The 13,141-nt window shown below is 45.0% G+C and overlaps 1 protein-coding gene across 2 annotated transcripts in view; it reads left to right on the top strand.

Moving 5' to 3' along the window:
- Snx25 (sorting nexin 25) overlaps positions 1-13,141 on the top strand; it is a 118,484-nt gene that overhangs the window by 64,965 nt on the left and 40,378 nt on the right. For both annotated transcript variants that reach the window (XM_052162151.1, XM_052162150.1), the window contains exon 7: positions 11,758-11,939. In XM_052162151.1, coding sequence (XP_052018111.1) covers positions 11,758-11,939 — 182 coding nt within the window. The remainder of the gene's footprint in view (positions 1-11,757; positions 11,940-13,141) is intronic.

Raw genomic sequence — 13,141 nt, 5'->3', positions numbered from 1 at the left:
TTGAGTCAAGAAAACTCCTCTCATTGGCTATCGTAGTACCACGTCCCACTGTTGAGAGCAGCATGATGGAATCTCACCCGGTTTGCTCCAGCCATCCTAGCTGGAAATAGGCTTTTGTCCAAAGAATCCATGTTTTCTATGTTACCTACCTACCTGCTAGTTGGCTACTTAATTGACTATGCATTTGTTCATGTAACTTTTTTTTAAAGAAAAGGAGATTTACTTTTAGCTCAGAACACCAAAAGTCAGTGCAGTGTAACATAAATCTTCAGATATGGGAAATTTGAATTCTTTCTTGGGGAGCTTTTTTTGGGGAGGGGTGTCTTGTTTTTGTTTTTTTTAAGATTTATTTATTTTATTTATATGAGTATTTGGTAGCTATCTTCAGACATAGCAGAAGTGGGTATCAGACACCATTACACATGGTTGTAAGCCACCATGTGGTTTCTGGGAATTGAACTCAGGACCCCTGGAAGATCAGTTAGTGAGTGCGCTTAAGCGCTGAGCTATCTCTCCAGCCCTTGGAGAGCGTTTTTTTTAAATAAATAATTTTATTATTTTACTTACTCACTTTACCCCTCTTATGGAGGCCAGACAAGGCAACCCAGTTCTTACTTAAAAATGGATCCCAGGCACAAGAGTAACAATGTTGACAGTTTTATTACAATGTTTTGTTTTAATGTATCTAGTTCACTATTGTAGCTAATGTCTTTCTTTGCCTAGCATTTAAATTAATCCCTATGATTGTTTGCAAAGTAAAGACAAAAGAAATATATGTAAGTAAGTTTTGGTCCTGTGTGAGTCTTTAGAAATCCACTGGGGACTTAGAAGATACTCATCTCATATAAAGAAAGGCTATTGTAGGTGGCCATCTTCTCCCTGTGTTTTACATTGTCCTTTAGTTCTTGTTTTCCTTTCTTGTCTAAATCTCCTGTTACTCTAATCAATCATAGTGGATTAGAGCCCGCTGTGATGTTCTGTAGTGCCTTGATTCAAAGGCAACAACAAACAGTAAATTTACCTTCAAAAACTAAAAACTTAGTGTAGCAAAAAGGAAATGAAAAGAAGCAAGCCACGGACCTGCACAGCTCTAATGCAGCACTCTGAAGGCAGAGGCGGGCGGGCCTCCACCAGCCCCAGGCCAGCCTGCTCTGTGTTGAGAGTGCTAAGTGGGTTAGAGATTTGGTAAGACCCTGCCTCAAAGAAAGAGGGCGAGGGCGAGAGAGAGCATGGGGGGAGGGAGAAGGAAGGAAGAAAAGGAGGAGGAAGAGGGGAGGGGAGGAGAGGAGGAAAGGGGAAAGAAAAACAAGAAGGGGAAGAAGGAAGGGGAGGAGGGAGGAGGAGGGGGAGGAGGGGGAGGAGGAGAATTCAGAAAGAAAAAGTTCAGTGGTTCAATGTCTGAGAAGAAGCTTGTATCCCCAACATCCACAAACCTCTTACAGTCATCAACACACAGATAACCCAACAGAAAAATATGCAAAGTATTGAGTATGTCTACAAAGACGTACAAATGGCCAAGAGGCTTGCGAAAGCAGTATCATTATACAGGAGAGGACTGAATGACAGACAACACTAGCATGGGATGCCATGCGTACTTCCTGCAGTGACTGAAATGACACGAAACAGGCCCAGACACATCGGTGAGGTCGGAGAGACTGGTCCTCATGCAGTCCCTCTGCACACAAAGAAAGTGAGGACAGTCACAGACATATTGGTGAGATCATAGAAACTGGTCCTCATGCAGTTCCCATGAACACGGAAGTGAGGACAGTTGGCAGTTTGTAGAAGATTTTCATGGCAGAATTTTCCTGTAACGCAGCTTTTCTATTTCTAGATGTACACTGGAGGAAAAGTGAGCTTATATCTTCACAAAATATCTGTATTAATATCCACTGTACCATTATTTAAAACACATAAAAATCAGAGGTAATTTGTGTGGCCAGCAACAGTAGATAAAGTGTGGTATATTCATATAACTGAATATTATTCAGCAGTGAATAGTAATGAACTTTGAAGGTGTGTTGTAAAAGAAGCCAGATTCAAAAGGCCCCACATTCTATGATTCTGTTCACGTGGGATGTGCAGAACAAGCTGACTGCAGACAGCGGAACAGTAGTCTTAGTTTCCTGGGGAGTGGCTTGGTGCGTGAAAACGAAGGCTCTTAGAGAACATTCCACATTATGTCAGTTGTACCTGAATTTATATTTTAAATAACTATTCAGTTGCATATAATTAAAATAAATGGGGGAAATGTATCATATATGAATTATGGTTTAATAGCTGTGTTAGAAATAGAGTGGATGTAACCTGAAGCTTCGCTGTGAATCTGTCTTAAGCAGGGCTGGCCTGGTCCATTGAGGACACTAAGGGACGTCACAAGGGTCCCAGTCCTTATCCAGTGACTGAGCCTAAGCGTGTAGGGGTGGCTAGCAGGGCTGTGTCTCATGACAGCTCTTGGTTCAAGGGTTTCTCCTTGAGTTCTGGTCTCTGTTCTGACTTCATCGACCCGCTTCGTCCGGCTTGGCTTCTTGAACCTGAGGGCTCTGCATTTGGACGTACCCAGAACTGCTTGATTAAACTGAAGTGAGAGTTCAGCAGTTGATCTCCGTAGCCAGGGGAGCTTCATGACTCTCACGGGGCTCAGAGCAAGAGTCCACCGGAGGCAGGCTGAGCCTGGGGCCCTGCAGGCTAGGGGGACCCTTCCAGAATGTATCATCTCAGGCTGTAGAGGAGAGGCCTGTGATAGAACTCATGCCTGGCTTATGAGTTGGAAAGTTGCATTGTGTGTGGTGAGAAAGATATCATGATAGCAAACTTATAAATAATGAACAGTTTGTTTCAGGTTTATTTTACTCGGCAAACTTTCTTCCCCCAGACTTTCTTCATCCAAGTAATGGGCACCTATATGCTGTTTGAATTTTCCCCATTGCTTACCTTAGTTGGTCTTAGAATTGGAGGAGTTGGCAAGTTCTGACCAATTTCTAGGAACCGTCTCCAGTATTCATACTCTGCCTGTTTGGGAGTATCAGACAGTGTCGATTGCTTGTGCAGTTCTCTTCAGAGTCATGGTAGTCTAAACATCTGTATAGATCCTGCGATATCACTCAGACTATTTCAGATGGTGTTGTCGTCTCCTTGCTTTGGCATAACTGTCCTGTCACATATGCCTTCTGCACTGCCTCCTGCCTTACCACTGCACTCCAGCCACGTGGACTTTCTTGCTCCTGAGCCCATCTCATCCCATCTAAACCGTTATTTATACTGTTGCTTGTTCGTCTGCTGCTGTCTTACTCAATCACTCTGCCATCGCATCTGCTATACTTCATATCTAATCTCTTCTCTGAACTCAACTTGACTTCCTGTGATTCTGGGTCGTTAGGAGAGCCCTTGGGATCTTACAATGTTTCATATCACCAGAGAATACCCAGGGGTCACTCGAAATGGGTCTTTCTTTACTCAGCAAACATTTCTTGAATGCTATTGTATATTGGGTACAGCAGTGCAATGAATAAAACTGTCCCTGAACTAAAGGAGGTCATAGTCTAATGATAAATGCAGCAGTACTTACACATTCACCAATGTGTGGAATGGCCAACCTGGAACAGAGGTTAAAAAATAATGTCCCTAAAGAGTAACCCAGAGTGGAGCCATAAAGGCTGAGCGTCTGCCAGTCCCATTGGGTCATACAAGGTCGATGTGAGTGGACGGTTCCACACGCACAGGTCAGGGACAGTAGTGAAATAGCCTTAGCCTTGACACTGGGTCAGGTGGGCGCTATGTGGTGCTTGGCTGTAGAGCATGCTCCTGTTTCTCAGTTGTTGCTGCTGCTGCTGCTTCTTAGAAGGGCCCCACAGCAACAACTGAGAAACAGGAGCATGCTGACTCCTGGGGCTCAAACAGGTCTGCAGGGCCAGGAATTCTAGAGCAGGGCCAAGTCGCCTGAGTATCACAAAGTCCTCCAGGTGAACACGGGATACAAACTGCTATTTGAAACTATGGCTCTACAGGATTAAGCCCAAACTCACTAGGAGGGTGTCAAGGCATTTGGGGTCCAGCTCTTGTCTACCTATCATGCCTTGCTGCTCCATTATCTGCCTAGCACCTGGCTTTCTATGAAAGTTTAGCAATATCAGCCAAAGTACTTGAGAATTTTTTTTTTTAGACTCTGGGGCCCAAATGTCAATGTTCTAGTAGAGGTGGGACACATACTTCTTCCTGTGGCGGGACAAATATGCCCAGTATTGTCAGCTGCTGTTAGTAATTTCCCCTCTGCTGTTCTGAATCCTGAAATGTTAATAATTACTTTGGAAATGCATCATGTGCATGTTGGAACACTAAACAGAAAGAAGCTCTCCCGGCTTCAGTACGCGGGGCTTTCGGGGGACGAAATGGCAGCTTTAGGCACCCCAGCATGAGGCTGCACCAGGCTGTGGGCTGCTCTCCCTCTGTGCAGTCTGTGGCCTTGCTGTTGACCTGCTGTCGTTTCTATTTCTTTCTCAAGTGTAATCTCCACTGCAGTGGAGTGAGTGATGCTTGAGACTTTGACATCTTAGCTGGTAGGTTTAATAAGGTAACCTGTTTGCTCTTTATTCAAAAAGAACATAGCAGATTCAAGTGGAAGAGGAAGGTGAATGTTTTTGAGTTCTTGGCAGTTTTAATTTTTAGAGTTTGTGACAATCAGTTGCTGGCTTTATACTAAGAAGGCATCTTGAACCTAAATATGTTCATGTGTCTCAAACCCTCACCCTCCAGCAAGAGGAGCAGCTAATGGGCTAGTTTCTCTCTCTCTCTCTCTCTCTCTCTCTCTCTCTCTCTCTCTCTCTCTCTCTCTCTGTGTGTGTGTGTGTGTGTATACGTCTGTCTTTCTCTTTCTCTCTGTCTCTTCTCTGTCTCTCTCTCTCTGTCTGTCTCTCTCTCTCTCTGTGTGTGTGTTGTATGTGTGTGCGCACACGCATGCACATTATTTAGAAGTGAACATTTTTATGAAATATTAGTGTTTACAAGTCTATGTTTATTTAGATAATACCCACAAAGCATCTGGTATGTACTAGACTAATGTGAAGCAAGCTACATTAGCTTTACTTTCCCACAAAGAGGGAATTCCAAAATATTTTTCCTCTTTTTGAAAATGTCTGCATTAGTTGGTCCTCTGGTTAGGACAAGTTTGGACACCATTTCTGAAGTCGGCTGATAATAACTCCTCAGCTCACATGTGGGCAAACACCCGCACCCACGACATGTGTGGCACCTGTAGACCCGCGCTCTACCTGTGACTGTAGGGGCTAGGAAGCCGCTTCTCTCCTGACAGTAAGTGTGCTTGCTGATACTGTCCCTAACTTTTAAATACTGATGTGTTTAGCCTACCTGGGCACTATTTTGTGTTTTGCATGTAGCGACTGTGTGGGGCTGTAAGGAAGATGTGATTATGCTGGGGAGCTGAAGGTCTCCAGGGAAGATGTGCAGAAACCTTACTTAGACTGCACTTTGAGAAAAACCAAACATAGACCCTAACCAAATGCATTATAATTCATTTCCAGAGTATGTTCAGTAAAGTTAGTTACCATACCCTAGGGTTACTTTCATGTTTTAAATCCAGTGGTCACCTCTGTCCTAGACTCCTCCAGTACGTCTTGCATTGGTGAGTGAACGGTGTCAAGTGTGACTGAAAGGTCAATTTCAGTATGACTAACATTCTGGTGGATGCTGGTGCTTTCTCTATAACTCCAGCTCTGGAGAAACAGGATCCACACTGCAGTCCATCTGCTCATTCAGCAAGTGCTTTCACCACTGAGCCACCCTCCCCCAGTGTGGTCTGACTATATACCCTGCCTGTACAGACAGTGTGTCTCCAGCACTCACAGTAGTGCCAGGGAGATCCCTAAGACAGATTTCTGGGCAACATTCAGGTATAGATGGTTAGGACAGGGCTGGCGAGAAGGCTCAGTGGTTAAAGTACTTGCTGCACAAAGGTTGGCATTTGGATCCTCTGAATCCATGTGTATGCCAGGCTGGTGTGGTGGCCCACTGTGATTCCATCCCTGGAATTTGAAAACTGGAGGTCCCCAGAGCAAGCCGGCTCTCAAAACACTGCCTCAAAGAGTAAGGTAGAAGAGTGACCCTGGAAGATTCCTGACATCAGGGTTGGGCCTCCACATGTGTATATAAACATGTGCATACACACATGCACTTGGAAAGAAGAAAATAATAACATATTAACAAGCCCTTGGCCATGTTTGCCTGCTCTAGTTATCTTTCCTGCATGATAGTCTACCCTGACTTAAGGTTTTTGTGGCTGTGATAAAACACTACGACCAAAATATCCTGGGGAAGAAAGGATTTATTTTAGCTTTCATTTGTAGTCCATTGTGAAGGAAGTCAGGATAGGAACCAGGAGGCAGGGAATGAAGCTGAGGCCATGGAGGATGCTGCTTATTGGCTTGCTCCTCAAGGCTTGTGCAGCCAACTTTCTTAGAACCACAAACCCAGGGGTGGAACCTCCCACAGAGAGCTGGGCCCTCCCTCCCTCCCTCCCTCCCTCCCTCCCTTCCTCCCTCCCACATCAATCAAGATGGGCAGGCAGATGAGTTCTCACTTTCAAAATGACTCTAATTTGTGTCAGGTTGACATAAAACTCTCTCTCTCTCTCTCTCTCTCTCTCTCTCTCTCTCTCTCTCTCTCTTTCTCTCTCTCTCTCTCTCTCTCACACACACACACACACACACACACACACACACACACACACACACACACATCCCATGTTGTCCTAAGTAATGCTCTTCCTCTTGCTTGTGAGCCTGTATTGGGCTGGCTTTGGGAGAAATCCCTATCTTCTGCTTAATGTGGCATCAGTTGTAATTCACATTCAAATGGTGGACTCATGAGGTGCCAAGTTGGTACTGAATGTGTGCCAAAGTCTCAATCAAGCCAAGATCTGTGGAAGTCCAGGCTCCCACTCCATGATAGATGTTTCCATGGAGTGATTGTTAGACCCCAAAGTATGGATGCCTTTGGGCAGGTGGATGGCATGCAGTGTCCCAAAACTCCAGGTTAGTAGCCTGGAGTGAGCTACATTTGGAAGTCACAGAGTCACATTGACCATGATTGTGAGCCTATTCTCTTCAAAGAAGCAAAAAACATGTGTCCTGTTTTCCATAGGGAAACTGCTTGGAATGCCATTGCAAGAGCAGCATGTGAGGTGGAAAATAATGGGGCCATTTTTGGCAAATATCCATAATTGAATTTGTAATCTGTCACAAACCATTCTTTCTCTAATGTTCTCGATCACGTAATTGACCACACTTTCTCCATTTGTGATTATAGCAAAGTTGTGAAAGCCATCTTAATGCCTCTTCTATTGCTTTAAACCCTGAATAATTTGCCCTTTAGTGCCTCTATTGTCCCCTGGCTTTCTAATCCTCAATTCTTAAATCCTCTATACTATCATTGCTATGAAGGTACTTGAGGCCATGGTTCCCTCCTCTCCCAGCCTTGCCCTGACAGGCTTCAGTGAGCTTCAACCCAACAGTCCTTCACTGACTGATCTTTGTTGTATTTGTTAATATGCTTCCTATGTAATCTGATAAAATTGAACTCATTCATGCCATGTATTCTGACTACTTTATGTCAGCCTGACATAGGCAGAGTAATTTTGGAAGAGGAGGCTTCAACCGATGTAATACCTGGACCAGATCGGCCTGTGGGCAAAACTGTGGTGCATTTTCTTGACTGATGACTTATATGGGAGGGCCCAGCTCACTATAGGTGGCACCATCCCAGTGCTGGTGGTCCTGAGTGCTACAGGAAATCAGGCTGTTTAAGCCAGTAATCAGCATTCTTTCATGACCCCAGCTTTAGTTTCTACCCTGACTTCTTTTGAGGATTGACTGTCACCTGAGAGTTGTAAGTGTCATAAACCCTTTCTGCCCCAAGTTGCTTGTGGTGTTTTACCACAGCAATGGGGAACCTGTGGGGGGATCACTATGACAGACCAGACGTTGCATTTCTTTTGGAGGATTGTGCAAGGACTTGTGCATCTTTGGGCTAGAAAAGCCACTGAGTACTCAGAGCTTGATGGACTGTGGGGTCTCAGGGGACAGTGCTGAGAGTGGGGTGATGGAGACCTGCATGGGGAAGGCTAAGAGAGAAGCTGGAAAGTCCCTTAGGGACACTGTTGGAGCTGTCTGGTTTTTGAATCAAGAACCACTAAAGTAGAACCTTTGCTTTTCTGAGACAATCAGTACTAGTAAACTGGGGCTGAAGAATCAGCTGATTCAGAAGAGGCCACCCGGAGGGGTGGAGGCTGCCTCTTATGCTCACTAGCAGCCAAGCTCCTCGGTAATATGTAAAGTTTCCCAAGTGGTACTGGTTCTGAAAGCATAAAGCGTTCATAAAGAACAGATGGGGCTTGGCACTGTGGGCAGGGCTGGAGTCCCTGAAGAGAGAGAGGCCAGGAAAGATCACTGGTGAAGGTGCAGTCTTAGTTGCAGTAGAAAGCCAAGAACTGAAAGGGTCATGAAGAAAAGTTGAGGCTTGGCACTGTGGGCAGGCTCAGAGTCCATGAAGAGAACTCTACGAGAGGCTATAGCCCAGATACAGCAGGAGACCCCAGCAGTTTGGAGCTGCCAGTATCCGTGGGATGACCACCAAGACAGTAGCAGCCATGGAGTGGAACTGGCCTGCACCTAGATGACAAGCTGTGTGTGGTATGGATGGCAGGCCCAAGGAAGCCTAGCTGCAGCCCTTCAGACCTGAGAGGATCTCTCTCTCTCTCTCTCTCTCTCTCTCTCTCTCTCTCTCTCTCTCTCTCTCTCTCTCTCTCTCTCTTCACCCCCCCTCTCTCTTAAAATCTGTTGTTATTGTTTGAGACTGGTTTTGCCCTGGCTGTCCTGGAACTCTCTCTGTAGACCAGGCTGATCTCAAACTCACAGAGTTCCACCTTCCTGTGCTTCTGAGTGCCGGGATTAAAGGCGTGTGCCACTATGTGCCACCACCGCCCAGCAAGCACTGAACACTTTATACTGTTGAATCTTGGTGTTGCTTTGATGCAGTGATCCTGGGCCTCATTTCTTCCCTCCTAGAGTAAGAAAGTCTTTAACTTGTTTTTGATTTTGCAGGAAAACACAGTTGAAAGAGTTTGAACTGTTTTAAAACAGTTTTATCATTTTATAGAGAGACTGGATATTTTAGAGAAACATTACAATTTTAGAGAGATTTTAGATTTTTTTAGAGAATTTTGACTATTTTAAATAGATGTTGGGCTTTATACATATTTGAACTTATAAAGACTGAAATTTTAAAGTTTTTAGTATTTTTTATATTGTGATAATATTCATATTATGATCTTCAGGATGAACAAGAAAGGACGGGTTACGGCTTAACAATAATGTGGAATTTATTTATTTATTTATTTATTTATTTATTTATTATGTGAGTACACTGTAGCCATCTTCAGACACACCAGAAGAGGGCATCAGATCCCATTACAGATGGCTGTGAGCCACCATATGGTTGCTGGGCATTGAGCTCAGGACCTTTGGAAGAGCAGTCAGTGCTCTTCACTGCTGAGCCGCCTCTCCAGCCCGATGTTGAATTTTAAGATGAAATAAACCCTTTCCTCCTCAAACTGTTTTTATCCAGGCATTTTATCCTAAGACAGCAAACTTCTTTTTTTCTTTATTGGTCATTTTATCTATTTACATTACAAATATTATTAACATTTCAAATGTTATCCCCCTTCCCAGTTTCCCCTCCAAAGCCTCCTATCCCTTTCCCCTTCCCGCATGCCTCTATGAGGGCACCCCTCTACCTGCCCACCCACTCCTGCCTCAGTGGCCTAGTGTTCTCCTATCCTGGGTCGTCAAGCCTCCACAGGACCAAAGGGTTCCCTTCCCAGTGATGGCCGTCCTCTGATGATGATGAGTGATGGCTGTCCTCTGATGATGATGATGAGTGATGGCTGTCCTCTGATGATGATGAGTGACGACTGTCCTCTGATGTTGATGAGTGACGGCCGTCCTCTGATGATGATGAATGATGGCCGTCCTCTGATGATGATGAGTGATGGCCGTCCTCTGATGATGATGAGTGATGGCCGTCCTCTGATGATGATGAGTGATGACCGTCCTCTGATGATGATGAGTGATGGCCGTCCTCTGATGATGATGAGTGATGGCCGTCCTCTGATGATGATGAGTGATGGCCGTCCTCTGATGATGATGAGTGATGGCCGTCCTCTGATGATGATGAGTGATGGCCGTCCTCTGATGATGATGAGGGATGGCCGTCCTCTGATGATGATGAGGGATGGCCGTCCTCTGATGATGATGAGTGATGGCCGTCCTCTGATGATGACGAGGGATGGCCGTCCTCTGATGATGACGAGTGATGGCCGTCCTCTGATGATGACGAGTGATGGCTGTCCTCTGATGATGACGAGTGATGGCCGTCCTCTGATGATGACGAGTGATGGCCGTCCTCTGATGATGACGAGTGATGGCTGTCCTCTGATGATGACGAGTGATGGCCGTCCTCTGATGATGACGAGTGATGGCCGTCCTCTGATGATGATGAGTGATGGCTGTCCTCTGATGATGATGAGTGATGGCTGTCCTCTGCTACATATGCAGCCATGGATCTCCCTGTGCACTCTTTGGCTGGTGGTTTCGTCCCTGGGAGCTCTGAGGATGACTGGTTGGTTGACATTGCTGTTCCTCCTGTGAGGTTGCAAACCCCTTCAGCTCCTCAGTTCTTGCCCTAACTTCCCCCTTAGGGTCCCTGTGCTCAGTCCAGTGTTTGGCTGTGCATATCTGCATCTGTATTGGTCCAGCTTTTGAACTGAAGAGTAGAGCTTTTTTCCCATTGTCTTTTGGCTTCTGCCTATTTCAGATTGATTGGGTTATGAGCTCCATTTGCACTGCAATGGATTCAGGGTCCTAGGGCTCTGTTCTCTTCCCTGGCCCAGTGTTCTTGTGTCTCATCTTGCTAGTCCTTCTGTCTGTCACATTCTATTCATGTTTGCACAAATGTAATGTCCCTAAGAAAGCCTAGGCTAGACCTTTGTCAAAGCATTTGAGGTTAACTATAGCTTTCTTTATGCCCATATTATACTTTTAATTGTTAATGCTATCTTTGATTCTTTTCCTTGCTAGATTCTGAAATGTTCCATAAAATAAAATAACTGGTTTTGAATCTCAAAAGTCAAGCCAGGCCCTGATAAATACACAATGAATACTCAATACATGCATGCCTATGATAATACATGCCTATAATAATAAAGATGCATGAATGTCATATACAGATATTATATATTCATGTGTTCACAAATCAGTTTCTGAATGTATATATGTGTATATGTATGTATGTGTATATATATAGATAGATAGAGCGAGAGAGAGAGAGGTTTTTATACTTGAGTAAGATTTGTAAATGGTTAGATTTTGTATTTGTAAATCTGTACATGTTTATAATGAATTCTCATTTATTGAATTCTCATCTATTGTTTAAAATATAGCATCAAAGCCTGGTGTGGTGGTGCAGGCCTTTAATCACAGTATTCATGAGGTAGAAGCAGGTGGATATCTGTGCCAGTGTGCTCTTCAAATCAAGTTTCAGGCCAGCCAGGGCTACATAGTGAAACCCTACCTCAAAACTAAAATTAAATTAAGTTCAAATAAATTAAAAGGTAGCACATCAGACACTGGCCTGGCTCAGACTGTTATGTTTCTGGTCTCTGGCTAACTACTATGCCTCTTATTTAAGGTAAAGAATCAGCTGCCATGAAAACTGACCTCTTGAGGGCCAGGAACATGAAAAGGTACATTAACCAGCTGACTGTGGCAAAGAGGCAGTGTGAGAAGAGAATCCGACTCCTGGGAGGGCCTGCCTATGACCAGCAAGAGGATGGGGCCTCGGACGAAGGGGAAGGGCCACAGAGCCAAAAGGTACACCCCACAGCTCCTCCAGTGTGAGCACATGCATGTCCTTGTATCACTCTAGCCTGGAGACGCCCCATTGCTGCAGCCCGTGCTGTTGGCTTCATGAGTAGAAAGCCACATGACTGGGTGTGCTTGAATTGTGTAAATGGCCGTTGATGTGAGATAGGCAGGTGTGTGTGTGTGTGTGTGTGTGATGTGTGAGCATGCCTGTTTTCACCCTCCCCTTCAAGAGAAATGTTCTGTTTATAGGGCCTCCATCAACGTCACCCATCATCAACCAAGTCACTTCCTAGGAAGTAGAGACCATCTTACTTAGCTATGAGCGGTTTTCTCAATTTTTAAATAATGAAGTAGCAGACTTGGTATCTTGCCGAAAGCCATGTAGACAGGATGAGGCAGAACTAGACAGGCCCCGGGTGTGCTTGACTTAGCAAACCTCAGTGCTTTCTGACATAGCATGGCGGTGCCGGCTTTTGTGCTGCAGCGTCTCGGACCATCTGCTGCTGGTGACTAAAGTCTGCAGAGCACAGGGACACTTCCTAGCCCCGTTTTAGCAGCAAAGGTCATGCTTGTCTTCCATGACCTGGAACAAGTTTGGATGGAGGAAACTGTTGCAGTGTGTCCCAAGGAGTTTGAGGTGCAGGGCTTCGCAGCAAATGCCAGATCCTTCTGTTGTCAGATACTGGCCTCAAAGAAATCATGACTATGGTTTAACCCTGGTAGCAGCCTCTAGCTTTTCCTTCCTCTGATGTTCAGAGTCCCTAGCCATGTCTGAGTAGTCAGGTTCATACCGTATGTCCCCTGCCTCCCTCTTCTAGGGCGAGCTTTTATCTTTCTAGACTTAGGGAGGCTGGTGTCACATCAGGCCAGAGCTCTATAGCATCTTACACCAGTGGTACTATTGCAGCTCAGAGAAGCCCTGTTTGATACTGGGGTGCGTGCAGTGTAGTCTGTTTGACTGTTACCAGGTGTGTTGTCTGACATTGTGTTTCATTGTGCAAAGTGAAGGCTCTAGGTGAGGGCTGGGGAGTACACTTGGCGGGTGGGTTTTGCCTTCTGCCCTCAGTTTTTGTCTTCTTAATGCCTACCAAGATTTATCACAGAGAAGAACTTCATTTGTGTCCTTTCATTACTTCAGTTCATGTATTTACTCATTCATTCATTCACTTATTCCTTCAGTAGACACTCATGGATGACTCACTGTGTCT

Source organism: Apodemus sylvaticus, chromosome 18, assembly GCF_947179515.1.
Source record: "Apodemus sylvaticus chromosome 18, mApoSyl1.1, whole genome shotgun sequence".
Lineage (NCBI taxonomy): Eukaryota > Metazoa > Chordata > Mammalia > Rodentia > Muridae > Apodemus > Apodemus sylvaticus.
This window is presented reverse-complemented; position numbering and strand designations above follow the sequence as displayed.